At 46.6% G+C, this 26603-nt stretch overlaps 1 protein-coding gene and 1 non-coding gene across 2 annotated transcripts in view; both read right to left on the bottom strand.

The window, feature by feature from the left end:
- Positions 1-15584, bottom strand: part of fbxw10 (F-box and WD repeat domain containing 10) — a 63169-nt gene extending 47585 nt beyond the window's left edge. Inside the window, exons 1-3 of the mRNA XM_041217429.1 lie at positions 15047-15584; positions 4940-5101; positions 788-988 (exon numbers count right to left, since the gene is read on the bottom strand). Of these exons, the coding sequence (XP_041073363.1) occupies positions 788-988; positions 4940-5101; positions 15047-15584 (901 nt within the window). The remainder of the gene's footprint in view (positions 1-787; positions 989-4939; positions 5102-15046) is intronic.
- Positions 15585-26423: 10839 nt separating this feature from the next.
- trnag-ccc lies at positions 26424-26494 on the bottom strand. Its single transcript has one exon. It is a non-coding gene; the product is annotated as a tRNA-Gly (tRNA).
- Between the last annotated feature and the right edge of the window lie 109 nt (positions 26495-26603).

Here is a 26603-nt window from a genome sequence, read left to right as displayed (position 1 = left end):
AATCCTAATCTGATTTACATTTTTACCAAGACCACATTTGAGCAATGAAAAACACTGGCGGTCTACATGAAATCAGCCAGTTGAGAGGTTAGCGTTGGTAATATTAGACACCAGCTGCTGTTTAAGTCTGGTTTGGCCAATCAAAAATAAAAGCAAAATTCTCCAAATGCTGGAGATCTGAAATAAAAAGAGAAAATGCTGGAAACACTCAGCAGGTCTGGCAGTGTCTGTGGAGAGAGAAATGGAGTTAAGGTCTCAGGTCGAATATACCTCAGAAGTTCTGAAGAAGTTATATCCACCTTGAATGTTAACTGCGTTTCTCACCCCAGAGTCGTGAGCTTTTGTTTGCAAAGGTCACTTCATAGGAAAAGGCTTCAGCCTGGACTTTGAGGTCAGCAGCAAACTGACAATACTCACTGCTGACCCCGAAGAAATCTGCCCCAAAGACATAGGGACCTCTGCGTTAGGATTGCATCTCTCCTGATGGTAATTTCTTTCTGATGCCAGTTATAAGGGGATCTGTGGCACCCAGCAACAGTGATGACATCGAGCAGGCTAAATTGCCAATCTCTACATGAGCTTTCTCAGTTGCATTTTGGGGTCTTTATAAATGCAAGCCAATGTTTGTACTGCGTTACAGTGGGCTCCATCTTGAAAATGTAGTGGGTCCGCAATGGAAAGTTAATTCTGTCCAATTATTGTTTTTCTTACTGCACACACACTTCCCGAGCCCGATGGAGAAAATAATCCAACCAAGGTTTTACCTGAAAACAAAATCAGCCCTCACCAAGTATACATTTTGCCAGATGAATAGGAAGACGGCGAAGGAAGTCCTTATGATGACTAACCCCTGAGGTAGCCTCGAAAGATGAAGTTATAATTTTCAAAGATGGAAGTTCACCTTCAGGGGAGAAATCCGTCAATGACAGCGATTGCTTCTTCCTCATCTTTTCAACCTTTGGCTGAATATTACTTCCTGGAGCTGCAACTAAAAAATATCTGTGAATCATTTGAGAAAAGCTAACTCATACTGACAGTAAGACTTCATGCTGTAAGTTACACCAAGTTTCTAAGTGATTCCAGTAGTACAAATTTATTCAAATCTTTTAGCCCTAGCTGTTAGATATTTCCAACAGTTAGGTCTAAGCAAACATTTTGAATACACAATGAGTATTTTCCATTTAATGTAACACCATAGGAGAAATGATTAGCTAGCCATAGACACAACATTAAGATTTACTCACATATTGGGCGGAATCTTCTGCTACCGCTGGTGGTCAGCTTAGAGGTGAGAAGGTGAGTAATTAGGTGGGATGGTGGGGTACCGGAATCCCACTGCCTTCCTGCCTCAGCCAGAATTAATTTCTGGGCAAGAAGGCCCATGATTGGCCTCCCCACCCAGCCGCCTATTGAGGGCATTAAGTAAACAATTAATGACCACTTACGAGTCTCCCCCTGGGTATCAACCCAGCAGCAGGTGGGCCTGTTTCTGACAGGTAAAACCATGCAGCTAGCTTGTCACCTCTGGGAGTTGGGGGTCCCACAATCAAAGACAGTCAGCGCCTGATCAAGGCTCAACATCAGGAAGGGGGGGAAGCTGCAGAGCGCCAGCCTCTGCCCTTGCTGCTAACCCCCCTGCACTCCTCTCCCTGTGAACCCCACTCCACGAAATTATCCCCCAAGTTACTCACCTGGTGCCTGGGTTGCTTCACGATCCTGGTGCTCCAGTGCATGACCTTCCAGCAGCAGACACAGCCTTCCTAGTGGCCTTTGATTGGCAGGCAGCTCTCAGTAAGTAGACTCCCCTCCCCCCAGGTCTTGATTCCAGGGTGAAGGCCCATTGTTGGCCTTGCCACTGCCTGGTTGGTGTGGGGTTCAGCGGGCCTTGCTCAGAGGCAGTGCAGGTCTCTCGCCGGCTCTGCGGCCGGCAGGCAAGAGCCCCCAGCGCCTCGACAAGACTCAGCCCACTTTCTCTCCAGTCTAGGATTTCTGTCACAGGCTAAATGCCACACTAGACGTTACACCTCAAAATTGAAGTATTCGAAAAGGCAATTAAGGACCCTTTTAAGCATGAAATTCCTCTTTTCCAACTGCACGAGTCACATTCACCAAGTTAGAGGAGCTGAGTGCAAAGTAGGAAGTTACAGTAGAGTGAAACTGACCTGATATAAACAGCATAAAGAGTGAAACAACCAGCTTGTTGTCAGTCACAGTGAAAGTCTCCCACTGATAGTTCTTTCAGTCTAAACTCTCAGATTTTGTTGGGGACAGAAACTTTGCGTATCTAATTGCAAGTGGCTTAGATACCTCAAGGGTCATTTCGCCTTATTCCCTGTTACATGGTCCATGTATTCAGAGGTTGGTTGGACCTCTGAGGAGGAGGTAGTGTAGTGACAGTGGCAGAAACTCCAGCTGCAGCTAGGTTGCAGCTCCCAGAGGGAGGATTGGTGCAGACAGCTGGTGAAGGTGGAGAGGATGTAGCATCCTCAGGGAAGGAGGAGCATCCTGAAGTGCTTTTGGTACCTGCCTAAGAAGCCCACGATGCCCTCATCCAGGTATATTTCATATGCAGCATTGAAGTTAACCCATCAAGACCCCAGTACAAACCCCTGAGCCTGTGCTATTTCCACCCTCCAGCAAGGAACCTCCTCCCTACAGATCACATTCATTGCCTAATCTTCTCATTCATGCAGCTCATGCCAATCACCAGCACTTGGCTAACTGTTGTCAGTGTGGATCCAACAAAGTAGACGCCATAAAATAATAAATTAACTCTAACCCTAATTAATTCACAAAAACCCACTCTTTCATTAAAGTAAAGATTATCAGTGTCATGCTAGCAATGTAATAAGCTCCCAAGTGATTCCATTTGTACAACCAGGACCTTTTCCATATACATATCCTTTTACTTCTACTTGGTTCTACACCAGTAGCTTCAGCAGAGCTAGAAGCAGTTGCCCATTCCCTTGCTTGGACACAAGAGATGCCCATGTCAGATGTCCTCTGGATTTTGGAGCCAGTAAGGGCCCCACCAAAGACTTCCCAACCTGACTGCGTGCAGGGGTAAACTTGGTCATTGGGGTAGGACACAGCATGTGTGGCTCTGTCAGAGGGGTGAGGATACGGGCCGTGAAGTGGGGTCACCTTGAGACGAGCCCCCACTGCCGTTATCCCTTTATCTTCCCTCTCAAGGTCACACCCACTTCCCTGCTAAGCAAGAGTAGGAGAGTGTTTGGTTATATGTGAGGGTGGTGTTCAAACACGAAGGTGATGCCTCAATTGATGCTTTGCAAAGTGTCATCCATAGTGTGGAGGTGACTGGTGTGGGCCATTGTGCACTTGTTGGCCTCCTACGTTTGCCACTCTTTCATTAACAGTTACCAGAGACGTCACTGCATCATGCTAGAGATGGACTCCTGTGTTTTTGGTGCAAGGGGTGTGCAATGCCTCGGGAAACTCACACACATTCCCCATTGCTCCACAAATATCCTTCACCGAGGCTCAGCACCAGCAGCAGAGCAGAGCTTGGAGTATCCTGTGCCCTCACACAGGGCCTCTCCGCTGCTGTCCTGGTCTCCAGCACCCTCTTCTGCTCACCATGGGCCTGAGTTAACTGTGAAATTGGATCCATCAGTGTGTATCGGCACTGATGAAGGGTGCAATGTGTTATGTGACAGTGCATCTTCAGGGTGCTGATCCTCCTCAGAGAACTCCCTGCTCTTGCTCCAAGCCATGCTCCTGTAAGAGATGAAAGGCATGAGTGAGTGCGCAGCATGGTGAAACAAATTCTGTGTCAGCATTGCGATCATAATTTAATTTCATATATTGATTACATCAATTCAGCATGAGCGGCAATTAAGTGCCGAGTGGCAGTGTCATATCTGACCCTGTGATCGGGCCTCTATCAGAACAGCCTATACTGCTGACACTCTGCTGATCTCAGCCTTCCTCCTCCATGGAGGTCAGGGCAGCTCCATCCCCAGTCCTCTGCCTCTTCCTGGAGTTAAGGCCTCTCTTCTCCTGCAATCACAAAAGGCAAACAATTATAAAGGTGAGAAGTTAACTGATTGCTGAGGATGGAGGATCGGCACTGGAGGAGGGTGACTGTGAGGAATGGGAGCAAGAGGGCAGTAGGTTGGCTGGATGTGAGGTTCCAGGAAGAGTTGGAGGGGAAGGAATGCACGTGACAGCAAGGTGTCTCAGTGAACGGACTGCTGTTCAGGAGACTGCTCGGGAGGAGAGAGTTTAATGGCTGCCAGCTGAGAGTTGCAGGAGACTCATCTTGTCAGACCTCATAAGGGTCAATGAACCTTTTCCAGAACAGAATGCAGAACCTCAACACCACAGTCCCACCACTCACCACCTCAGCAATTTGAAGACACCCTCGCTTGGTGAGGGTCACTGGCCCCCTCCCATCATATTCCAGGAAGAGGACTTTTCTCCAGGGATGAGTCTGGGAAGCGAGGAACAGCTTTTTCACACCTTGCTCCTCCCTCCCTCACACTGAGTATTTCCTCCAAACATTAATACCATTGTGAGTCCTGTTGGGATTCCTTTACATTGAGATCCTTCATTGCTGCCATGTCACCCCACCTACTCTCCCTGATTGGTCAGGAAACCAGAGGTGGGGACCAATTGGTTTGTTCAGATAAAAAGCAACCACGAGGTATGTAAACCAGGACTGAGGTTTCCAACCTGGAAATGGTTTCCACCATTATGCCAGGGGCTAAAATGATAAGATTCCAGCACTACTTTCTGAATCCTACATTCAATGGTAAAATTGCCAAAAACTAAACTCATTTTAAAACCAATTAAATACAAAATTCTTCACTGTTAACTGAGGAAAATCCATTGGTGGATCTGTGGAACCCAATCTCACAAATTGAAACACATCAGGATCCACTGTCTTTTGAGGATCTCACCATTCAAACTTTCTTACCAACATCATCTTCTGAATGATAGCGCAGGCTCATTGGAAGCATATCAGGTGAGACAATTGCATATTCAGGCCAGATCTGAGACAGCGGCATGAGTTCAAGATGTTCATCCGTCCGAAAGGTATAATTTGATCCCTGCAGTGAAATGATATCTTCATCCCTGCCTAGAAGATGAAGTGTAGTTTTATGTGCAGTTACAGTTGTAATACAGGAAACACAGGTGCTCATTTGCACTCAGAAGTTATGTACCATTAGCAATGTAATAATGACCGGATAATGTGCATCTCTTTAATTTAGTGGTGGTGGCTGAGGGATAAATATTGGCCAGGACTCTGGGATAATTCCCTGCTCTTTTTCAGTTAGTGCCACAGAATCTGTTATACCCACCCAAGAGGGCAGCTGCAGCCTCAGTATAACTTCTCATCTGAAAGAGGGCACTTCTGACAGTGCAGCACTCCCTCAGTACTGCAGTAGAGTGTCAACCTAGATTATACGCCCAAGTCTTTGTGGTGGCTCTTGAACACTTGGGTCACAGATAGAAGAAAAACAGAAAATTCTGGAAAAACTCAGCAGATCCGACAGCATTGTGGAGAGAGAAACAGGGTTTACATTTTGAATCCATGTGACCCTTCTTCAGAGCTACAGAGAAATAAAAATGTGATGAAATTTACACTGTTTAAGGGAGGTGGAGCAGGTGAAGCTGGATAGAAGGCCAGCGATAGGTGGGGGCAAAGGAGGGATTGACAAAGGTGTCATGAACAAAAGGATAAAGGGGGTGTTAATGGTAAAGGTAAGGTGCTGATAATGGCAAAGGTAGGAAAACAGAATGTGATAATAGCAGAACAGGGGTAAGCACTCTGGAGAGAACATGAACAAGTAACAGATGGCCCTTGTGGGGGTGGGGTGGGGTGGGGTGGGGGGGAGGGGGCTGTGATGGGGAAAAAGGGGTCAAAATGGGATTTTAAAAAAGGGATAAAAAGAGGGGGATAAAACAATGAATGAATAAAAATAAAAATAAGGGGGGAAAAATGAGCCAATTGAAGTGTTCTTGGAACATAATATTGAAAATTATTATAAAATTATCTTCACTGCATGCATATAATGCCCCTCAACTAAATGATTGCATCACCTCCCTCTTTACTACCTGGTGTGAATTTCTGGATATACTTGTGTTAAAACCTGTACCTGTGCGTACAAGTTTTTAAATATATGTTGAAACCTCCCTCAAAGTAAGTTTTAAAAAAAAAACGCTGCTAAACACAGAACTTAATTCGAGATGACTGAACTAGGAAGAAAAGGGAAGTATCACCATGTAATTAATTTTTTTAATTAGTTGAACCACTTGCTTTGCAATCAAGTTGGAGAAAATCTTTCATTTGTGTAAAGCTCAGTAATTATGGGGAGAGTAAATTCTCAGAGCAGCATCTTCTGGTCGGCGAGCGGGGGCGGGGCCCACTCACCGACACGTAAAATGACGCGGGGATACTTCGGACGTGCATCCCAACGTCACCCCGCATCATTTAGATTCTCAGTTCGGCGGGCGGAACTGTCAATGGCCTATTAAGGCCATTAAAAAAACTAATTATGATTAATGGACCTGCCCATCCAGCCTTAAGGTTGACGCACAGGCTGGGAGCTCTGGCAGGCTTCAGAAAAAGCATCAAACCACATCCACGGGCGGGATGAGGTTTCATGAGGGTATTTAAATTTTTACGAAATGTTTCGATAAAACTTATGGGCATGTCCCAATTCATGTGACACTGTCACACCTAAGCCCATCCCCCTGAGGCAGCACTTTGCCCCGGGGAGATCTGTGCACCCTTTCGCACGCATGTGTAAAAAAGCGCACTCCCGGCTGAGGGAATTCCCCACCCCGGCCCACACAGGGAGTGCATAGCGCTTCCTGGCAGACGGCACACTGGGCGGGCCTTAATTGGCCCGCCCATGTAAAATGGCAGTGCCCCCCACCACCACCACCACCCCCCCCCTCCCAAACCGGGGGCACCGATCGATAGGCCACACGCCCGCACCCGATCCCGCGTTTCCCCCCCCACCCCCCCCACCAACGGGGGAAAATGTTGTCCTTAGACTTTTTATTATCTCAAAAAGTAAATGGATGGCCATTTGAGGGACGTAAACTTGCAGGTCTATGAACATACGAACAAGGAGCAGGAGTAGGCCATTAAACCTCCCAACCCTGCTCTGCCATTTAAGAAGATCATCACTGATCTGATTGTAACCCGAAATCTGCATCCCTCCCACCCACCCCGATAACCTTTCACCCCCTTGCTAACCAAGATTCTATCCACTTCTGCCTTAAAAATATTCAAAGGCTCCGCTTCCACCACCTTTTCAGGAAGATTGTTCCAAAGACTCACAACCCTCAGAGAAAAAAAATTCTCCTCATCTCTGTTTTAAATGGGCGACCCCTTATTTTTAAACAGTGACCTCTAGTTCTAGATTCTCCCACAAGAGGAAACATTCTCTCCACATTCACCCTGTTAAGTCCCCTCAGGAATTTTGTTTCAATTAAGTTGCCTCTTACTCTTCTAAACTCCAGTGGATACAAGCCTAGTCTGTCCAACCTTTCCTCATAAGACAACCCATCCATTCCAGGTACTAGTCTGGTAAACCTTCTCTGAGCTGCTTCCAACATATTTACATTCTTGCTTAAATAAGGTGACCAATACTGAACACTGTGTTCCAAATGTGGTCTCACTAGTGCTCTGCACAACTGAAGCATAACCTCCCTAATTTTGTAATCAATTCTCCTCACAATAAATGATAACATTCTATTAGCTTTCCTAAGTACCTGCTGTACCTGAATACTAACCTTTTGTGATTCATGCACTGGGACACCCAGATCCCTCTGCACCTCAGAGCTCTGCAATCTCTCATCATTTAGATAATATGCTTCTCTTTTATTCTTCCTACCAAAATGTGGGAATGGGACTGACTGAATTTCTCTAGAGAAAGCTAGCATGGACTTGTTTGGATGGATAGCCTCTTTCTATGCTGTAATTACTCTATGGCCAAAATCTTCCAGTCCCTGGATCATTGGAGGCCGAATGTACAACCCAAGATGCACATGGGAACCTTGCAGCAGTCCCTGACGCGCTGACATCTGTGGGATTGGGCAATTCCCCTGCTCCCAGGGATCCTCCGTGAATGTCTCTGACTCTGTTAGAGTTGAAGACTTCATACAGTTCCGATGTACTAAGCTGGATAGTCACCTAGGAAATTATAGACACTTTAAAACCTAGTCTCACATCTGGATAACACCAGGGCTGACTCCCCAATCATTCAGACTGACCCATCTGACTCCCCCCTCAATCATCCCTGACCCCTGACTACCCCCCAACCACCCCTGATCAGATCTAACTATCCATGACTCACCTGCCACCTCACCAATTTACCACTTCACCCACCCTATGCACCTACCTCAACCACCTACCAACCCTACCCCTTCATTCATTCATCCACTTGCCCATTCACTAAGATTCACACAGGACTTTTAAACCTACCATACGGCAGCTAGTGATTCCCATCTTTCCCCCCAACTCTACTCCACTGCAATGGAGCTCTCCAAGGGTCACTGTGTTCCTCATTTCTGGGAAATCCAGGCTCGGATGACCTGACAAGAAAATCGGAGAAGCACCAAGGTGGGAAAGTTTGAGCAGATGACAATCCGACGATGATTACTGTTCCTCGAAGGAACTAGGCCAATGACTGAAGTTGGGAAAAATATTAAACTAATAGGCATCAGTATAAAAAAGGTGGATGATTATTGCTTCATCACAACCAAGTCTTTTTATGCCAAAGTAAAACCAAACTTGCATTAATCCTTGAAGCACCCATAACCTTCAGTGGGCAGAGTTCTTTACTTTATGGTGACTACTTCTGTTGTTTTCCGGTTCTCAGCACAATATTATTCACAAAATGGCGCCCAAATTCATGTGACAATTCCTATTTCCTTCTGGGCAGCCAATCTGGCACTGCCTGGGTTTCTCTTTTGGAGAGGGTAGTTTTTTTGTATTTGTGCATGGGATGTGGGTGCCGCTGGCGGGGACAGCATTTATTGTCCACCCCTAATCACCCTTGAGAAGGTGGTGGTGAGCTGCCTTCTTGAACCGCTGCAGTCCATGTGGTGTAGGTACACCCACAGTGCTGTACGGGAGGGAGTTCCAGGATTTTGACCCAGCAACAGTGAAGGAAGTATGATCTATTCCCTAGTCAGAATGTTCTGGCAATTAGAGGGGAACTTCCACATTGTTCCATGTCCTTGCTCTCTTCATTCTTCAAGCTGACAATAGAATTGCCAATGGAAGATCGAGTGTTTGGTTTATTGTATTTTTTGGGAATGACTGAAGTACACAGCATCACACCATTGTTCCTTCTGTAGGCAAATGTGCCACAATGCAGGCTTTCAACCATGATGGCAGTAAGTATAACCAGAAATTTACACAAAACATTAGTGTGAGGTGATACAAACATTTGGTAGAGGAATATTATATGCACGCTGTGAAGATAATACTGGAAATTATTGGAAAATTATGTTCCATAAAACAATTTAAAATAACCCAGCTGTGACTCAGTTGTAGCACTCAGGATTAGAAGGTATTGCAGTCAAGTTACACTAACAAAGACTTAGGCACAAAATCTAGGGTAACACAGAAATTAGAATGGCTCCTGTATTACTTTCTGTTTGACAACCAAAGGTGCTTATTAAAATTTGAAAGAAGGTCGAGACAAACCAAATGCACATGTAGGAAAGGAGGAAGTTTACTGGGGCTATGTTGGTCGCCTATAGAAAATTGTTCCACTGTCATTCAAAGGAAAATAGACTAAAGGCTGGTATGTGAAAGGGTCCAAAATATTTGCACAGGCTTTTTCCAGTCAAAGTTATTATTAGTAAGGGTATAAGACCACACTTATGCTATTTAGGAACTTCCTTTGAATGGCAGACATGTTCAAAGTGATTATTACACTGATCGTTCTGCAGCTAATTGAACATGAATTACTCTGGGCCTGGTTTATTCTTCTATTGCCTTATGCAGGTGATTATAACCTTAAATCTAATTAATTATTTACAGCTTTCTAAAGATAAAAATAAGACAACTTGGAGAGAGTGGATATGAAGCAGCAATATCGCAAACATGCCCAGAAAGAAATCATTAGGTAATTATAGTCCTAAAGCACATATTATTACCTCACAAGGCATTGGAAAGCCTCAATATGTGAAGTAAAAAGGCAATCTTTTCTCCTCTTCTCTTAACAGGTACTAATCTTATTGTCAAACTCACTTTTACAGGACATATAAAATATCATTTATAAAAGCTTGGTTTCCTCATAATCCTCTGCTTCTAGTCTCTATAAGTTTGTAGCTTTTATACTTTATTGTGTTAATGAATAGTTATGAAAACTGTTCTCCTGCCAAGGATTAGAATATCTCTTGTGCATGTAAAAGGGAATGTAAAATCTATCTGTGTAAATACTGATGCTTCACCACCCTTTTATCATGTTCTAGAAACATTCCTATCCCTACAAGAATTACACTAACGAATAGAAGTCCATACTCCAAACCAAATCAGCAAGGCCTTGTCCAGCCATTTGGAGCAGACAGTTTACCTCCCACTTCCTCCCAGCCTCACTCAGTCAGGTCACATGAAACCAAGAACCGGTTTCAAATTCAATTGAATAGATGCAGGAGCAAAGGGAAAATAAATTAATGAAGTACCTGACTGACAACAATCTAATTATTTCCAAGCTGAGTATTTCCAGCCTTTTATAATTTTATTTTTAAGATTTCCAGCATCCACAGCATTTTGCTTTTCTAATCGAATTATCTGACTACTTAGCATGGTTGATAATTAACAATTAGCAAAGACAAACGTCCTTCAAACTATAAACACCCACACAGCCCTCTCTTACAAGCATTCTATAAAGCCCACAAAACACTGACTTCATTGAACTACACACTAAGGTGGAAAATCTTACCTAATAGCCTATAAAGAAAAATGTTAATGGGCACTGCCACAGGTAGATAACTTACCTTCTCCAGAGGATCCAAGGCACTGTAACACTTGTTAAAATAATGCACTGGCTTCCACGGAAGACTCACTATATATGATGACATACTCGAAAAAACCTAGCTTCCAAAAAATAGAGCCAGCTAACCAAGGAAAAACAATGCTATCACTGCACAAGCTGTTTTATTATGGATACAGTAACAGACATTGAACACAGAAATCTGTTGGTAAAAGAACAGAAATATGATAACTTCACAGGCTCCCAGAGTCCAGGTAACTGTGTTTGAAACCCTATGCCACAACAGATTGTATCTCATTTTGCTGAAATCGCTAGGTTAACATTCATGATTATTTAAAAATGAAATCTTAGCTGAGATTTGATAAGGGATAAGAGCACAATGTATTTTAGTTCAGGGGAGCATAACACAATCTGCTTGTATCCACATATTTATATCATTAATAAATAGAATGACATACAAAATTCTATTAATTGATAAAAATGATTACTCTAGGCCACATGTCCATTGCTTAAATGTCCTGAAACAGATCGTGCATTTTTTTATGCAAATTTCTGTACTACATTTTCACCTGATGGACTCCCATGTTGTATCATTAAATGTCAACAAGTGGAAACCACACCACTCAGCAAGCAGGAATAAAAACTAATCCTGAACATCAAAAAGCTATAGCTCAAAAATTGGCAATAAACAACAGTTACCAATAAAAAAGCAAAGAAGTCAAAAATAATTTTTCATATCTTTTTAGCTGCCTTTTTTTTACAACAACCTTAATATTGAAGGATTATAAAATGCTGAAACTGGGAGTTGTAATAAAAACATAAAAGATTGATTTTTTTCCCAATAACCATGATTAAACTTAGCTCACTTCCATGATTAAACTTAGCTCACTTCCACACCATAGCAGAGTGCCTGTGGGTTATTTGTTTTAAAATGCACAATATGATGGACTGTATCTGTGATCCTTTAAGGCTATGAACTCAAACTGGTGTGGAATAAACATAGATTCAGGACAGTTGGGGTTTAACTACCGTTTAGTCAGGGAACTTTTCAAATTGAAATCCTGGTCAGTTTCAGGCAGGAGATTATTTACTTAAATTTAAGATGGTAATGCATCTCTGATGCAATATCCAGAGTGTCAAATCTGTGTTTGCTCAGCAACATAGTTCAAAATTACCTTCCGACTTGTTGTAAAAGAAGTAAACAATAAGCACTTAGTGTAACATCTCTGAAAATATCTAGCAAGTGCACATCCCTCCCCATTTTTACATAACAGCAGGCCAAATGCAATTAAAATATGCATTACACTGGAATCTTGATCCATGCATTGGGTCAAAAGGCATAAAGACTTGCTGATAGTTAGGCAAGCATATCGAAGATCTGGCAATGCAAGAATCAGAATTGTGTCTTTTCATTTGAAAGAGATATAATTATGTGAACATTGCCATAATCACAGTCGATAGTTCACACGTTGCTAAATGAATTTTGGTAGAAACAATCCTTTACAGGTTTCTCATACATTGGCCACAAAATCCCCTCATAAAACATTCTCAGATATTGTCCCAATTCTTGTCATGTAAAGGGTTTCTTTTATGGTTTCCTTACTTACAGAGAACATATATAAATAATTTTATCTGAACAATCTCTCTCATAACTCATTTGTATTACAGTGGAAAACACCAAAAGGAGTGAAAATCTATAAATGTATTCTTCTAATTTAACACTGTCACAATTGCAGAGCATTTTGCTGTTTCTGATATTCTGCATGGTGCAGTACAGTATACAATAAAGCTACCTAATCAACCCCACACTGAATGCTTGCACACAATACAAATCAACTCACTGACTATAATGAATGGAACTATAATCACAGGCCTCCTGTTGTGGCCTTCAATGTTCATTGACAAGATAAGACTTTTAGATTGTGCAAAGACCCTCCATGATTAATTAGCTTGCACCATTTTAAGGTGCTGGGAGTTTTGTTGTTGTGAACTTTACCATTGTACCAAACCTCTGTAGACACACATATAGAAATGTTCTATATCAGAATGTGATTAATATCAGAACCATAGCAACCAGCTCTTGTACTAACAGCAATGAGCAGGAACCAGTTCACTAAGGGAGCTCTTAATAAACAAGCAACATATAATGATACAAAAGAACATTTGAAACCTGGAATTGAAATTGCTTTTTTATATTTGTTCATGGTAGGTGGGCATCATTGACTGGACCAGCATTTATTGCCCATCCCCAATTGCCCTTGTTCAGACGGCATTTAAGAGTCAACCACATTGCTGTGGGTCTAAAGTCACATGTAGGCCAGAGCAGGTAAGGACAACAGGTTTCCTTCCCTGAAGGACATTAATGAACCAGATGCGTTTTAACAATAATTGGCAATGGTTTTGTGGTCACCATTAGACTTTCGATTCCAGATTTTTTCTGAATTCAAATTTCACCATCTGCTGTGGTGGGATTTGAACCCTTGTCCCCAGAGCATTACAAACAAAACCAGAAAATGCTGGAAAAACTCAGCAGGTCTAACAGCATCTGAAGAAGAGTCATATGGACTTGAAAGGTTAACTTGTTTTTTTTTCACTCCACAGATGCTGTTAGATCTGCTGAGTTTTTCCCAGCATTTTCTGTTTTTGTTTCAGATTTCCAGCATCTGCAGTATTTTGCTTCACACCCCTCCCCACCCCCGAGCATTACCCTGGGTCTCTAGAGTACCAGTCCGGTGAAAGTATCACTACGCTACCACCTCCATGGTCAACAAGGGGAACACGTGAAACAAAATATTCAAACGTCTTATGTGGAGGTTTGTGCTGTACTTCATTTTACCTGGAATCATAGAAATAATTAAACAATGGATGATCTGCGCTGACAAAGTCCACAGAGTCACAAGAGAGTCTGCGCTGGTCTTCAACTGGAATCATCTACTCAAATCCCATCTCCCTGCACGTTATTCTTTTATATTTATTCCCTCAAAAATAGTTATCCAGTGTCATTTTAAATGATGATGTTGCTTCTGCCCCCAAAGGTAATTGTGGTAAAACAGTCCATTATTTCATAACCCTCTGCATTACTTCATTCTTTTTAATAATCCTGAATTTATGCTCCTGTGTTACTGATTTGCCAACCAATGGGAACAGTCATTCACTATTTATCCGATCAGAACATTTCATTGTTTCAAAAACCTGTTAAATTAACCCCACCCCCTTTCCTCAATCTTCTCCGTTCCACTAAAAACGACCTCATTTTTAAACCGCTCTTTACAACAATTTTGCAAGGTGATTTTTGCTACAGCATTCCTATAAACTCTTATTTCGTGCTTAATAGTAGGCTGCCCAGAACTGCAAACAGTCTTCCAACTGTGCCCAAATCAGATCCTGTTATGTATATGGGGTAGCCCTGGGATAAACAAGGAGAAAATGGGAACTGTGAATAACCGTAGCTGAGCAGCAGTAGTATAGAACTATACAGAACAGCATAAACAAGGAACACAGAAATAAGGTTAAGATGAATTCAAACTCTGCAAGGATACCAGTTCTACAGGTGACATTTGGTAAAAATTAATAAACCTCCAACAAATGTGTTTTATTTCAAACCAGTACAGGTTATTCTTATTCTGGTTTTTAAAAAGCCGCATCTGTAGACGATGGAAATCTGAAATGAAAGCAGCAAATGGTGGAAATATTCAGTTCAGGCAGCATCTGCGACCTGAAAGATCATTGACTTCCAAACGTTTACTCTGGTTTCCCTCTCCACAGACGCTGCCACATCTGCTGAGAGTTTGCAGCACTTTTTAATCACAAGCTATTTTGGACCAGAGTTTGAATTCATTTTAATCTCATTTGTGTGTTCCCGTGTTCCTGCTGTTTTGCATAGTTCCATACGGCTAAGCGCTTCACAGTCACTTTCAGAATAATCTTCTGCCTCAATGCTGAGAGTGATTTAACCAGTGTCCTCTGTTTCACTGTCTTTGGAAAGTGATGTGAACACTGTTACTTATATAGAAGACATTTCAATCATTTTGGCAAATTTCACAGTTGGTTCTATCCCTCACCTTTCCCTTTATGGGAGTCCAGGACTTTCTGGTCGACTATGAGCACCCGGATCAGATTACCAATATTATGGAGCAGGTGGACCTCGCACATCTGAAACAGGCCCAGCAGGTAGTTGGTCTTAATCCAGTGCCCGCTGCCTACGAACCAGTCCCAGGTCCCTGCGATGTAACGGTGCAGGGCCGGGGTGTCTAAGGTGTGGTTGGAGCTCAGGGTGCTGAGATCCTCGGGCAGGCTGGGGTTTGCGGACGAGCGCGAGTGGGTGAAGTCTTTGCCGAGGGTGGGCTGCAAGAGCCTGTCCAGCTGCAGCAGGAGGTCCAGGCTGTTGACCCTGCGGACCAGCCCGATGAGACACTGCTGCCTGGCCAGATGCCCGGCTCGGAGGAACCACTGCCTGGCGGAAGCCAGCCTGAGCTGCAGGGTACAGGTGTAACAGGAGCCGCACCGAGGGACGGAGCACCCAGCGGTCAGGCACATCTGCTTGGCCGAAGAATAAATATTAAACTCGGCGGCTTCACCCGCCGGCTCCAGCTCATGCATGGTCACTCCCAGCGCGGGCAGCTCGCAGTTAAAACTCTCAGCCTTTCCCCCCCCCCCCACCTTTGCGGAGCAGCCGCCAGAGGTTTTGTTCCTTGCTCTGTGTTCCCCCCCACCGCTTCGCTTCTCCCTCCCATTGTGTCTCCTCCCGTTGCCGGGCAGCGAGAATTCGGCCGCACAGACTCACACGCTCAGTGAGCGGCGTCACTATGGCGAGAACCAGAGACAATGAGGTGATCTCACTAAAGCAGATCGAATTCCTAAAGGGGCTTGACAGGGTAACCCTTTGTGTTACAAACAAGTTAACCAAACTGACAAAATCAGGGACAAATTAAAAGGCAGGCCCCTTTAAGGGAAACCGCAAAAACCAAAGACACAGCTTAAAGGAAACTTGCAAAAATTAAACCAAAATGCCATCCAAGGGGGTCCATAAAGCACCCCAGTCCCTGCTGTCCCCACCGGGCAGGAGAGGCCTCGCCGGTGCCGACAGATACCGCCTGCTCCCTCTCCAGGGACACCCAGTCGTGAATGTAGCCGCGGAAGAGGGGCAGACGACCCCCCTCGCTCGCCCGCTGCCTGGACCTGTTAATGGCCAACTTGGCCAGGCTCACGAGGAGGTGGTCCTCCCTCCCGGCACCCACCTCCACACCGGCTGCCCGAGGATCAGGAGTGTAGGACTGACGTGCAAACAAACCTCATGCAGAAGCTTTTTCAAACAGCTAAAAAAAGGGGGGGTTGCAGCCTATGACAACTGACACGTGGGTGACCCACGGACTCTGCAAAGCCACAAAAAACGCAGGCACCTTGGGAGTCAGTGAGCTGACACATCCCACGGCGGTAGGGGACTGCTGTGTGCAACACCCTCCACCCCAGGTCCCCAGTGGAAAGGGGGAGGGCACCCCCATAGAGGACCCCCCCTCCCCCCCACTAGGGACCTCCGCTGCCGGGTGACAACAACGCACACCAGGGCGTGTCTGGGTGGAGGGTGAGGGCAAGGAGGTGAAGGGTGTGCAGCAGCAACCCTTACAGGAAACCCCTCCCTGCCATGCTGAAGGACACGGAGGGCATTTCCACAAGACAACTCAGTTTGTGGGGCTCTAGCCCTCAAGGGAGGGGTCAATGTGGAATTCTGTCCAAACAGGGCTACACCCAGACAGAAGATCACCACGTATCTGTGCCACCTCAAGACCCAGTATGACATTGGGGGCCAAGCACGACCATCCTAAGGTCATGGATGGCATGGCCGCCAGCCAGACATCCACCAATGCGCCAACTCCTGTGGAATCATCAAGCCTACTCCTCTGCCACCCACTATATCCCTGATCCTGGTCACCCCGACAGCCACAGCCCTCCTCTCCACCAGCCACCGAAATTGGTGGAGGTGTGGATTCCTGAGCAGCGGCTCTCTGACAATAGTCACCACTCCTGACGGTGGAGGGCTGCGGCGCGAGGCGACCATGTTCCAGATTTTCATCAGGCCCTGGTAAAAGACAGGCAACGCCTGCAAGGAGCCATGAAGGCCCCTCAGGTCTACAAACTGGAGCTGCAGGTCTTAATTCAGGCCATGAGCCTGGCAGAAAAACCATGTCGCCAGGGAATACCATCTCGGAAGGGGCTCTATGTAAAGGTATCGCTGCAGGGCCTGAAGGCAGAAAATCGCCACCTGGGTGCGTAGGCACACCAGCACCTGACCACCCTCCCTAAGCAGGAGACTCAGAACCTCTTCAATGACCCAGTTCAGCCTTTTGTCCCAGAAGAAGCGAACGAGCATTCTCTGGATTTTTGTGACAAACTCCGGGGAAGGGGTCAAGGTGACCAGCCGATACCACAACATGGCAGAAATCAACTTGTTTATGACCGGCACTCAACACCTATAGTACAGCTCTCGGAGCATTCCTGTTCAGCACTGCAGGCGAGTGGTGACTTTGGTCTCCAGCTCCTGCCAGTTCACCAGCCAGGATTCCTCACCAGGGCAGAGGTGGACCCCCAGGTAGAGGAGGCTGGTCCCCCTCCAGGAGAAAGGCCTGAGCTCCTCGGGTAGGAGATCCATCTGCCAATGACCGACCAGGAGTCCAGAACACTTGCCCCAGTTGATCCTGGCAGAGGACGTGGCAGAGTAGACCTCCTGGCACTCGCACATCCTCCACAGGTCAGCCAGGTCAGTGAACATGAGGAGTATGTCATCGGTGTAAGCCAAGAGAACCACCCCGATGCCCGGCCCACGCAGGACCAATCCCGACAAACTCCTCCGCAAGAGGCACAGGAAAGGCTCCACGCAGATAGAATACAATTGGCCAGACAGGGGGCAGCCCTGACACACTCCTCTCCCCGTATTTCTTATGTTCTTATTTCTTTCTCCTTCATATGCTTATCTAGCTTCCCCTTAAATGTCTGTATGCTAGGCACCTCAACCATTCCTGCTAGTAGCAAGTTCCACATTCCAACTATCCTCTGGGTAAAGAAACTTATCCTGAATTCTCTATTGAATTATAGTATAAAAATGGTATTCAGTCCTTTTACTCCTTCTGTGAGAATACTGATGAGCCTGAAAAATTTTTTCTTGCTGTTTTATACCAGAGTCCCACTACAAAACTGAAGGGCGTCTTCATTTTCTAGAAACGAGAGTGTTAATCTTATGTTTTTTTAAAAAACTGTATTTACCCTAATAAATGCTATTAACAATGCATATTTTTTAAGTTCAATATTTGTGTGTTCAGAAAGGTAAAATGGTTTCAGTTTTATTTAGGTTGTGAGTCTTGGGGCAGAATATTCTGGTTGGCGGGGGTGGGGCGGAGTGGGAGTGGGCGGGTGAGGGCACAGACCCAATCGCCGCCCGGATCCACACCACCATTTTACGCAGGTGGGCCAATTAAGGCCCGTCCAGTGTGAATCGCGGCTCCCGAGGACAGTGGGAGTGGGTGGGCAGCGGTGGGTCTGCAATGACCACCAGGTCCACTGGTGACCCCGGGTCTGTTTTAAGAAACTCCTGCAGCCTCTCAAAGGCTGTGAATCACCCAGTGGAAGGGGTCCCCCCAGAGCGCTGCTGGTGAGTAGGCCAGGCCGGAGGGTAAGGCAGGGGGCCAGTGTGCCCCTCGTTTTTCTGATGACAGCCTTGCTGCCCTCCTAGAGGAGGTGGCAGCACGGTGGGGGGTGCTGGTTCCCCAGGACAGGAGGAGGAGACCCCCGCCACATGATAAAACGTGCCTGGGAGGAGGTGGTGGAGGTGCTGAGCTCCCGCGATGTGGTGCGATGCACCTGGATCCAGTGTCGCAAGCGCTTCACGATTTGTTGCACTCAGGGAGGGTGAGGACAATGTTGGTGTTGGTCACTTAACCCAGCAGGTCGGCTCTCCCCCCTACCCCCCACCCCGGCCACCTCCCACCACCCCAAGTCTGAGTGTAGTGACTGCATTGAATCATTGACAGTATGTGTCCTTCGCTGGGTGGGCCAGCAGATATTGCCCATGCCGAGGTCACCCTGAGAGGGTGGTGAAGAGATGGGCTCTGTACCCGCAGCATGTGGTACACTGAGACCCACATGACTGGGGCAACCTGGAGGAGCTGCACCTGGGCACAGAGCTGGAACTCCAGGACAAGTCAAAGTCAGGGTGATGAGATGCTGGGAGGGGAGCTTCAAGGTGGCGTTGGCACCGATCGATCTGCTGCCCTCTACGCTCCACCTGCTTGTCCCTCCTTGTTATGGAAAGTTATACCGTGTGGTGCCAAATGTGATGTAGGCAGCATGTGGCCAATGGGGTTCTGGGTGGGGGGGATTGGGGACAGGCCTGGTGTCTTTGTGTGAGTGTTCGGCAGCAGCAGAGTGAGGAGGCTCTGGAGCCCTGCAATGTCCCACTCTGGTTGGGGTGGGCCGTCAATGAAGAGGGTCCAGGTACAAGTTGCACTAATCAATGCTCTTCTCTCCTTTTCAGGAGAAGAATGTACATAATGCCACCGAGCGGGTGAGGACTGGTGGAGGGCCGGCACAGTTAGCGATTCTCAGCCACTTCGAGCAGGAGGCCCTAGATCTGGAGAGGCGCCATGCGCCCAGGTCCACCAGTGTGGGTGAGGCTGGGGTGCCACGGGCAGGTATGTTTGCCCAGCAGTGAGGACACCATTGTTCTCCCAACAGCCATGGCAGTGCTGACTGTTCAGTGATTGAAGTTTGCAACATGGCTTCACCATTGTTTATGGAAGGATGAGCACGTAATGATCCGGGGGACAGGGATGCACATTGACATTGACTCCACGTTAACTGATCCAGTGTCCTTGTTCTTCCTTTCAGCATCATCCGAGCAGGGCTGGGAGGAGGAGCAGCAGAGGCCCCCTCTCACACCTGAGGGCCCTGAAGTCTCACCAGCGTCACACCATCTCTGCCAGGCAGGGACCAGCGCAGAAACTGGCACCTCGGTGGGAATTAGAACATCGGCTAGTGTCCCAGGGCACAGCGGTGAGGGCACTTCACACTCGCTGGAGGAGCTGGCAGAGAAAGAGAGTGCCCATGGTGCCAGCAGTTGGAGGACTGCAGGGGACCAGACACATACTCAGTCGGTGCCTGATGATGTCCCTCTGGAGTCGTCCGCGATGCAGCAGCTGCAGGAAATGCAGCCGGGTGTGTGGGAGCATCTGGGGGAGGCTATGCTTGGCTTGGTGTCCGTGGTGGAGGAGTCTACACGGAGCATCACTGAAGCAATGAGCCTCATGTTCCAGCGCCATATGCCCTCCATTGGAGAGAGTGGCAACTCTCATGGAGAGGCTCCTCCAGGAGACCCATCAGGGCTTCCCAGGGATGTGCTCGGACCAGCAAGCCCTCACATCGGCATTGACCTCAGCTGGTCAGTGCCAGTGTGGGAGATGGTCTGGGCACCAAGTTTCCCAGCTCGGTGCCCATCCATCCACGGTGAGCAGGGAGGTCTGAAGCGACCTCATGTTGGCACAGCAGCTGCCTGTCGTCTCTGCGGGCTCCTCTCAGGGCGCTCCGGATGAGGGCACCAGTTCCTCTGCCCCTCTCCCAGTGACCGTATCATCAGGTGAGGCTGCGGTGACTGGGGAGGTGCCAGCTGTGGAACTGGCAGCTCCCTCCCAGGCAGGGCCAGCGCAGGCTCCACAGGCCAGAGGACGCCCGCCAAGGTCATCGAGGCCAACAGGACAGCAGAGTCAGCAGGCTGGCTCAGATACCCCTCCCAGCGAGGGGGCAGCACCAAGACATAGCACCCGGAAACGTAAACATAAGGCACCTTAGGCACCCCACGGGTTTCTCACTGGTGATTTTGTGTTGACCTACAATGAGGTCTTTATGAATTGGTTTGATTTTTAACACCTTTGTCATTTTGTTTCATTAAGCTCCTTTGGTTGTGATATTAAATTCAGACATGTCACCATTTCTGAGGGTGTCTCTTTTGTTCTGCAGGTGGATGGTTTCCAATAATGTAATGAGTGTTTTGTGGGACATTCAGCTTTATTAACAAGGCCCTTTGTTAATGTTCCTGACCAGGCAGATTTTGCTCTCAGGTATCGAGTATTGAGCCTGCAGCCCAGGCTTGTCCTAGAGGTCTATATGTGTTGTGCCACCTTAAAGTTCATTGGATTAAAGCCTCCTGGGTGTCCCTGCCTCCCTGGAGAATGCCCGGGTCAGTGTCTACCCCTTCAGCATTTCCCTGTGTGTGCTCCTCCTCAGACTCACTGCTGGACTCATCATGTGGAGCTGCAGCCACTGTGTCTACATCTTCATCATCCACTGTGTCTCCCCTTTCCAGCACAAGATTGTGGAGAGCACAGCATGTAACCACTATCACCAAGACACGATCTGGAGGGTACTGGAGTGCGCCCCCTGAATGATCCAGGCATCGGAAGCGCATTTTGAGAAGACCAATGGCTCTCCCCACCACAGCCCTTGTGGTGCCGTGACTCCTATTGTACCGCTGCTCAGCTTCTGTTCTTGGATGGTGGAGAGGCGTCATGAGCCACCTTCTGAGGGGATAGCCCTTGTCACCCAGCAGCCATCCATCCAGCCGGGCTGGAGCACTGAAGAGCCCCAGCACCTGGGAGTGTCTGAGGATGTAGGTGTCGTGGGAGCTGCCTGGGTACCTTGCACAGACTTGTAGAATCAGCATCCTGTGGTCACACACTATCTGCACGTTCATGGAGTGGAAGCCCTTCCTGTTGACGAAAGCACTGGGCTCACCTGCTGGTGCCTTGATGGCCACATGTGTACAATCTATAGCACCCTGGACATGGGGGAAGCCAGCAATGGCCACGAAGCCTCTGGCTCACTGTGTCTGACCTGCCTGGTCCCAGCGGAAATGGATGAAGGTCAATGCACACCTGAACAGAGCGTCTGTAATCTGCTTGACACAAGTGTGGACAGCTGATTGTGAGACACCACAAAGATCACCCACTGAGCCCTGGAAGGAGCCAGAGGCCTAGAAGTTGAGGGCAGCTGTGACCTTTAGAGCCACTGGCATGGGGTGTCCACCCACACAGTTTGCGGAGATCTCAGACCCAATCATCTGACAGATATAGTTGACTGTCTCCCTTGACAGTCGGAGCCTCCTTCAGCCCTGCACCACCAACATATTGAGGTAGCTGCTTCGCTGCCTGTAAACCCTGGCAGTAGGATAGTGGTGTCTTCTGTGGCCCCTACCACCTTGGACTACCTCTTGGCCCTGCGCCCCTTGTGCCTGCGCCTGACCTCCCAAAGGTGGCTCCCCTAGAGGCTGAATTTGCATGCCTGACTTCCACCCCCTTCTAACCCTCCCTTCCTCTGAGGAGGAGCTGCCTCCAGTGGAGAGTTCAGCTCCCATTCCCAGGCTATGGGAAGGCTTCCTGAAACCCGTAGGCCCAAAAAAGATTCCTCACTGCAGAGTGCTGACCTGAAGGTTAAGAGTCCAGACCAAGCAGCTGGGATGTGTTTTGAAGTATTGCGGATCACACAGTATTGCAAATGTCAGTAACTTTGAAACTTCAATATTTGACAGAGAAACTCGCGACCTCACTGAGCTATCATATCCCACCCATGGATGAGGTTTATACAAATGTCTCCTCCCCGCCTGCCCGTTGCACCCGTGTGCCGAAAAATAGCCGTTGATTGGAGCGTCAAGGGCCTTAACTGCCCATTATTTAATCGCAGGTGCGCATCGGAGATCATCACGCGCTCACCCAATGAAATCTCGCAATAGCGTGCGGTGATGTTGGGACACTCGCCTGATGTCACTGAGCATCATTTTACACATGTGCGTGTGGGGCCCACCTCCACACACCAACAGGAAAATTCTGCCTTTGGAGTCTGAATAGGCCTCTGACTAAACAGTTAGGTTTTTGCGTTTGTTTGTATATATAGATTTTTACAGAGGTTTTACAACCCCTGAAGTTAAAGAGATGGGTTAAAAGGTGTTAAACGTTCAGTGATTATGGGGATAAAAGCTTTACTGTTGCCTAGCGACAGTGGTCAAGTGACACAGACCCAGAAAAAAGACAGAAAAAAAGAAGAGTTCAATGTGTGTCAGAGAGAGAGGACAGAAATTTTAATCTCTCTGATAAGAAAAACTGTGAGGCTGTTGAGACAAGTTAGTTATAGAACTCAGTAAAGTGATCAGTTCAGCAGAGGTGCTACTGGAAGTCTGACTTAGGGAACTCATTTTGTTTGCTCTATAGTTGAAGAAACAGTGAGTTAAGCGTGTGGTTTTTGGGTGTCTTGGGGAGAGATATGAGTTGGGTGAGACGCATCAAGTAATTGCTCAGGAACTCTCCAGAAGAAAACCGTTTGCAGCTGTGCCAGTTCCAAACAAGAAGCCTTTGTGTTAAGCTTGTGATAGCTCTTCACTGGTATATGTGTCTGTAAAGATTTTAAGGGGGAAAAAGAATAATGTGAATTTGAAGCGTCTTCTTGTGTTTGTATTTAGACCTTTCCAACCGCTTTGTATGGTGCAATACAGTTCATTTTTTCTTGTTCAATAAGTAATTTATTCTTTGTATTAAAAGTTCATCGGCAGACTGCTGTGAATTTGTTCAGTAACTTTACCTCCACAGTTTTTTTAAAAATGGGTAAGATCTATCAATCCAGGTTTCACTCTGGGATCTGACTTGCCCAGTATTAACATCAGCTGGGATCGTGACATAAAGCACAGTTTCAGTGCAGCAAACTGGGAGTCCTCCGATATTTTTGCTTGGACAGAATTTTGTAACACCAGACTCTGGGATTATGTACTTATACATGACAAACATTGAGAAAAGGTAATTGAGTATTCACTTAACCCTTTAAAGTATAATTATTTTTAACCAACTTACTCTGTTTAGGTGATATTCAGATACTGATGTGCCCAGGAGCTCGGTACAAAACTATAATAGACATTTTCATTTTTTTTTAGAAACCAGAGTGTGAATTTTGTCATTTCCCATTTATTTTGTAGCAACAAAGATGAACATTAATTAAAAGCAAAACACTGGGGATGCTGGAAATCTGAAATGAAAACCGAAAATGCTGGGGCAGAATTTTTCAGTTGGCGCTGAGTTGCAATGTTTCGATCAACGGTTGCAGGCCGGAGTCAGCTGCGCATCTGCTGATATGTAAACAGCGTATCAAGTCCATTAAAGATCTAATTAAGGTTATTGCGAATGCCCGTCCAACCCTCGTGAGTGGGTAAGGTTCCCTAAAGCTTTTATTAAATAAATTTTTAAAAACTCAAATATATAAAAACATGCTCCATCTCATGTGACACAGTCAAATGAGGGGACATGTTTAAATAAGTTTTTAAACCTTTCATTTCATAATTTCAGAAGCCCTTCAATCTCCCTGAGGCAGCTCCACCCCTCAGAGAGATTTCTGCGCTCTTTCAAGCGCATGCGCGAAAGGACCCTGGCCCCGACTCTCGCTCCTCCCCCCACCAGCACAGGTAGTGCTGAGCGCTACCGGTCATGTCTTACGCTGGCGCACGGAGCCGATCGTGGGGGGCAATCGGCTCCACCACAACCCCTGCCCACTCCCGCCAAGCCCACCCACCATCTGAAAAACTAAGGCCCTGGGAAAACTCAGCAGGTCTGGCAGCATCTGTGGAGAGAGAAACAGAGCTCTGAAGAAGTCATATTGGACTTGAAATGTTAACTCTGTTTCTCTCTTCATAGATGCTGCCAGACCTGCTGAGATTTTCCAGCATTTTCTATGAACACTAATTATTCCAGTTAAGTGTTCAACGGGTTCATTCGGTAGAGTTACAAGCAACCAAAAAACCTGGTCAGCCAGAACTTTTCCAGAAAATACAGATGTCATGTCCCAGAAGTGTCACTTCATTGGTCAAGTTATGGCCAAGGAGAGCAGTCTAGCTCTAGACAGCAGCATGCTGTAGGAAATTAAGCAGAGTTAAAGATTTGTACACCCAATGAGAAAAGATTCACGAGAATGGTGCCAGGGATGAGGAACTTCAGTGACGTAGAAAGATTGGAGAAGCTGAGAGTGTTTTATTTAGAGAACGTGGAAAGGAGTTTTGAAAGAGATGTTCAAAATCATGAGGGGCCTGGACAGAGTAGTAGATCGGGAGAAACAGTTCCCACTGGTGAAATGATGGAGAACAAGAGGACACAGACTTAAGGCAATTTGTGAAAGGAGCAACAAAGACATGAGAAAAACATTTCCATGCAGCGAGTGGTTAAGACCTGGAATGCTCTGCCTGAGAGTGTGGAGGAAACGGGGTGAATCGAGGCATTTAGAAGTGAATTGGGTTATTGTCTGAAATGGAAGAATGTGCAGGGTTACCAGGTGCAGCTGGGTGAATATGGCACCAGGTGCATTGCTCATTCAGAGAGCTGGTGCAGACACGATGGGCCAAATGGCCTCCTCCTGTGCTCTAACAATTCTGTGATTCTGTGAATTCAATAACAAGACAAATTCTGCATTTTAAAAGTCTCGACCTATCTCCGCAATCTCCAACCCTCTTCCCCTTGCACTTGTGTTTAACAATCCTCTCAGGCTTTCTGTGCCTCCCTTTGTCCTTTTACCCATCAATTTCGGCAGAGTCTTCAGCCACCTCAATCGTGCTCTTTGGAATTCGCTCCATCTCCTTTTAAATAAAAACCTATTGCTTGTACCGTTTTTAAGTCATCACACATTATCTTTGATCTACTGTCTCTCTGTCCATTTCCTTTCACCAATGTGTGTCACTATGCTTCTGGTTAAAGATGCTCTCTCTATAATCTGGCTAATATAGAAATGTGTATATTATATATATATATATATATGCATTGTTGGAATAAATGTCAATCAGAAAAATGACAGCAGAAACCCTGGTGCTTTGCAATTCAAAGATAAAATCCGAGGCTTCTGATGAATGTAGTGAACAATGTGTCTGTTTATATTGTCACCTTGTTGCAGACTAACAGATACAGAGTAACAGAAATAGACTAACAGATACAGAGTTGCAAGATACAGATACAGAGTAACAGATACAGAGTAACACGGAATGAGAGTATTTACAGCCTTTATTCCCCGCGCAGGAGGTGCTCTCTGGCTTGTTGACTGCAGTTTGCCGCGGAGCTGCCCGGGTTCTCTCTGCTCAGCCTTCGGGGCCGAGCTGGGCTCCGCTGCCCGGGCTCCGGCGGCCTTTCCGCGGCTGCCGACCCGGTTCGGCTGCGGGATCCGGGCTCCGGGGGCCGGTGGCCGGGGGTCAGTCGCCTCTATCTTCAGTCCCTGTTTCTCTGCTGCGAATCGGCGCCGGGAGGGGTTTTTTTTAAAAAAGCCTGTGTTTTACTGTAAATATAAATCCGCGATATATTTAAAACATACAATAAAATAGTTATTTTTTAAAGTGTTTGCAACAAATATTAATGCAGAAATATTTAATGGAATAAAAAGGAGTGCGCCGCCCGGGAATCGAACCCGGGTCGCAAGAATGGGAATCTTGCATGATACCACTACACCAGCGGCGCTGTGATTGGAGCCTCTCACACTGCCCGTGATACCGGTTCCAGATCCCCTAGCGTCACAATCCAAACAGCATCAGCTTCCCTATTGTCCACAATCCCTCCTCCCAGACCC

Source organism: Carcharodon carcharias, chromosome 22 (assembly GCF_017639515.1).
Source record: "Carcharodon carcharias isolate sCarCar2 chromosome 22, sCarCar2.pri, whole genome shotgun sequence".
Taxonomy (NCBI): domain Eukaryota; kingdom Metazoa; phylum Chordata; class Chondrichthyes; order Lamniformes; family Lamnidae; genus Carcharodon; species Carcharodon carcharias.
Note: the sequence above shows the minus strand (reverse complement) of the source record. Positions and strands in the feature narration are given on the sequence as shown.